Below are 4,681 nucleotides of genomic sequence, written 5' to 3' on the forward strand. Positions count from 1 at the left end.
CNGTTTAGTTTATTATATTTTGAATTTTAATCAACTAAACGTTCACCAAAAAACTTTAGTGAGAAAAATCGAAAACACGAACTACAAACATTAACGCCAAACATTCGGTAGAATTTATAGAATATTGTAAAAATATATATATATATATATATATTTGTGAACAATATAATATATAATAATATGAACAATAATTATTTTTAGTATCATTAATTATAGTAGCATTAGTATTCAAAACGGTAATAAGTAAAGAGTTAGATCTTAAAATATGTACGTAAGTTTTATGACAGCTCAAGTCCTCAACATAAATTATTATTTTTCTTTCATAGTATTTTTGGTATATATTTTAAATTTTTAAACACGCACGCACACACACATATACACACACGCACACATTTTTTGCAATCATTATAAAGTCAGTTGGCAAATGTGGATATATTTTTTAGAAGAAAGGAATTTTTGAAAAAAGAGTTAAATTTTTGTATTTGTTAATTAAATGTTTTATTGATTCCAAAGAAATATCATTATACAAATGAATCGTTAGCAGCATAGATGTAAAAAGGACATAGATATAGAAACAGTTTTTATATCTGTGGTTAGCAAAAAAAATGTACGAAATCCATTTTAGAGTTTTGTTAAATAAACAAATAAAAACAATTGATTATTTAATTAATTATAAACAAACTAAATACATAACAAGTCCAAACATGTTAATAAATCATCGATTAAACAGAAGAAACAAGCTTAACATTCGTGTCATGCCAATGATGATATAAAAAATAATTAGACAATGATCTATTTTATTCTCTCTCTCTCTTTTATCTTCTCTCTCTTTTATTTTCTCTTTCTCTCTCTCTCTTCACACATTTAAGAATTAATTAATCAGATGCACAACAAATGTGGACGACTATTTTGTGAGCAACAAGGAATAAATAGTAGTGTATCTCTGTGTGTGTGTCAGTGACTCTGTCTGTATGTGTGTGTGCGTTTCTGTCTGTACGTGTGTATGAATGTTTGTATGTGTGTGTGAGTGTTTGTATGTGTGTGTGAGTGTCCGTGTCTATATGTGTGTGTTAGTCTGTGTGTGTGTTGTCCATGGTGAATTAAAAATATCAATCTACTTATTAGATGCTAGTGATAATATTATGAATAATATTAACAATTATAATATTAACAATTATAATAAGAATAATAAAAACAAATCATAAAATAATATTTTCTCTCTCTATCGCTCTTCTCTGTCTATACTCAATAATATGTATGCAAGTAGCTTAAACAGAACATAAAACAAACACTATATATCTTACAAATTACAAATGATTTAACTGCAATATAAATGTCATTCTCAAAAATGTGATATGCGAGATGTAAGTTCATAATAGACGCGCGCACACACGCACGCACACACACACAATAGACTACAACCAAATCTATTTCTTAGGATACAGGTACAAATCCTTGGTTAGAGTAGATGCTATGTAGGGCACTTGCTTCATCTTATCCATATTTAGGCTACTGGAGTTGGATTGAAATTCAAAGGCGACTTTCTTGTTAACCCTTGTGAAGATCTTAAGCAGGTCAACTGGTTGCTGCTGCTGTCGTAGGACATCGTCGTATGTCGCTGCCAGTGACTGCACAAACCAAGAGCCCTTCAATGAGTTTCGCCACGAAAAGTAGCCTGCAGAATCGAGTTGTTGATGTGCAGGTTCAAATGAATGATTGATTGATGGACTGATCCATTGGCTAATTGATAAATTAATTGATAAACTTATTGATTGATTAGTTGATTGATTGATTGGGCAATGATTGATGAAAAAGCAAATGATTTTTATAATTGCATAATTAGTAAATAGTTGGTCATGTTGATTGAGTGATTGATTGAAAATTAAATGAATATGTTATGCAGAATAAATAATCATTATGACTGTTGCAGTAATTAATTAATTGATAGATTGAGTGATGGAAAATTAAATTAATGAATGAATGAAATAACACTCCTCTCAAAAATATTTTATAACATCCTAGAACAATTTATTTTCTAAACAATCACTTCTCACTAATTGATCTCCCACAAACCCACAAAATTGAAAAAATTACACATGTGTGTACACAATGACAGCAAACAAGTAACACGCGAACAAACTAACCTTAAACCAAAAACAACAAAGATAAACAAACCACAAACAAAGAACAAACAAGAAAAGAATTAACCAGGAACTGTAGAATAAGCATAGAGGTAATCAGCCTCGATAGGAATTTTGATGGTTTGTTGGTCGCCACTGTCCGACTCCACCTTCGTTCCTGGGTCCAACTTTGTTCCCCGACATGCCTAAACAGGAAAAGTGTAGATATGTATGTATGTGTGCGTGTGTTTGTTTGTTGTGTAGGTGTACTTTTTGACTTGTGTGTGTTTATGAGTAAGTGTGTGTATATCACAAAAATAACCAACCTGTATGAAAAACAGCTTAGGTTTTCCAGCCAAGGTTGAGCATTTTTTGACAGGTGCCAAGAGAAACTCCAGGGGTATGTGGTCGTCGATGCCATATATGATGCCATCGTCTCCGTGGCTCAACAGGGCCAATGCAAAGCAATCATTGTTTGTGTGGTCTTCTTTTGTAGCAGCTTTAGTTGATAGTGGTGGTGGTTTGTTTTTTCATCAACAATATAACAAAATTTAAAAAAAAAAACAGATTACCTTTAATAACATCAATCATCTGGGCAACAGTCCTATCGTCATACCGACGAATTTTGAAACCCAATTTCTGAAAAAGTTGACAGAGTGCATCGGCATCGACATCCGTTCCGGTCCTTTCAGTCATTCCAGTTTTGCTATTGAACATTTTGTTGTTAATCATCAAGAAGGTTCCTCTTTCCTTGTTGGTCATTTTGTAAGTGTTCTCGTTACCATTTAGAAAGTTAGAACTTGAGATTGAAAAGTCTGTCGATGTTGTCCTGTTTCATTTGGAAATTTTTTTAGGAATTTTTTTGAAAATACAAAATAACAAATAAATATTATTAATATTCTATTAATTAAATAGAATATCAATAATCTATTTCTAGGTTGAATGACATCAAAAGAGCATGAATCATTAATTTTTGAGTCAAAAATTTCACTTTTTAGTTTTCGCTATTGTTAATTTAATTAATTAAATTTTTGATAAAAAATACATTTAATTTAAATAAAATTTAAAAAAAAAGAAGAGAGGATTAAAAAATTAAATACAAATTCAATTTTTTTAACTAACCCAGCGGTTTTCGCGTCACACATGTCAACAGACGACCCAGGAGCGTCCCCAGCTTGCAAATGAGACATCCCTACACTAATTACTAATCAAATCACAAACTTGATGAAATAAATCACCTGATTATAAGAGCTAAAAATAAACTTTCAAGGGAAGCGAAAATAAAACAATGGCAACAAGTAGGAATGAGCTAAATTTTATACCGTTTTTAATACCGAATAACCGAAACTATTCGGTCTTATATACCGAGAAACCAAAATAGATCGGTTATCGGGTTGAATAGTTTTACAGCCTTTCTTTATTTATTTATAAAGTTATTTATCTATTAACTTGAATCTAATTTTATTAATTATTATCTTTTATTTGCTACACATCCTTTTTTTTATCTTTTAACATAGTTTTAGTAAATAAATTCCAGGTGTGTGATATATAATATGTTGTATAAACCGTTATAAATACCAAATAACCTGATTCTATCAGTTTGCTCGTTGAATGGGATCAATTGCACACATATATGAATTAATAAATAGCAATAGCCTACACCATATCAAACCAGCTAGTCAGAGAGTTAAAGTAATCTACTAATACAGGCACTGCTTAACTAAAATTACTGAAGAGTATATAACCACAAAACATTTTAAAATTCTGAATATTTATAGAAAATATACATAAAATAAACGAAAACGGTTTTGAAAATTTCAAAATCCATAAATTAAACAAGAGATGATTGAGGCGGTTTAAAAAAACGAAACATCTGCAAGTTCATCTCATTTAAATAACAATATTTTCATCATCACCATCATCAGATGCAGCTCGATTCAATATCTGCGATAGTGAAAAAATGTTTGTAAAATAATATAATAATATATATAATGTAATAACTAGAAGACGACACGTACACATACATAGAGAGAGAAAAACAGAAAAAGAGAGAGAGAGAAAGAAAGAGAGAGAGAAAGAAAAAGAAAGAAAGATAGAGAAAGACAGAGAGAGAAAAGAAATATAATTTGCGAGTAACAAGATAAATTTATAAACAATCTGATATTGAACCACTACTCTCATAGCAAGTGACAGACATCTCAAATGTAAAGCTAATTTTTTTTCTTTTTTTTTTTACAGAATAAATTTTAATACATACATAAACACACACGCATCACATGCCCATACATACATACATACATACATACATACATACATACATACATACATACATACATACATACATACATACATACATACATACACATACATACATACATACATACATACATACATTTTGAAAAATATATATAGCCAAAGCTTTATTTCCCATATGCGCTGTTCGATTAAAACATGAAAAAACATTCAAAGTTAGATCGTTTTTGTCAAAAAATTTTTATTCACTAACAGATTATATCATTATTAATATTGTATATAGTCAATTACATACTTTTGCAATTTTA

General features: G+C 29.9%; 1 protein-coding gene across 1 annotated transcript; it reads right to left on the reverse strand.

The window, feature by feature from the left end:
* Positions 1 to 1,427: 1,427 nt before the first annotated feature.
* On the reverse strand, positions 1,428 to 2,882 carry HELRODRAFT_157123 (hypothetical protein; the record flags this gene model as incomplete). The annotated part of the gene is made up of 4 exons (XM_009020298.1): positions 1,428 to 1,675; positions 2,209 to 2,326; positions 2,447 to 2,619; positions 2,693 to 2,882. 4 exons carry the CDS (start codon positions 2,880 to 2,882, stop codon positions 1,428 to 1,430), a joined length of 729 nt encoding a protein of 242 aa, XP_009018546.1.
* Positions 2,883 to 4,681: the final 1,799 nt, after the last annotated feature.

The sequence above is a fragment of the Helobdella robusta genome (genome assembly GCF_000326865.2).
Source record: "Helobdella robusta unplaced genomic scaffold HELROscaffold_27, whole genome shotgun sequence".
In the NCBI taxonomy this organism is placed as follows: domain Eukaryota; kingdom Metazoa; phylum Annelida; class Clitellata; order Rhynchobdellida; family Glossiphoniidae; genus Helobdella; species Helobdella robusta.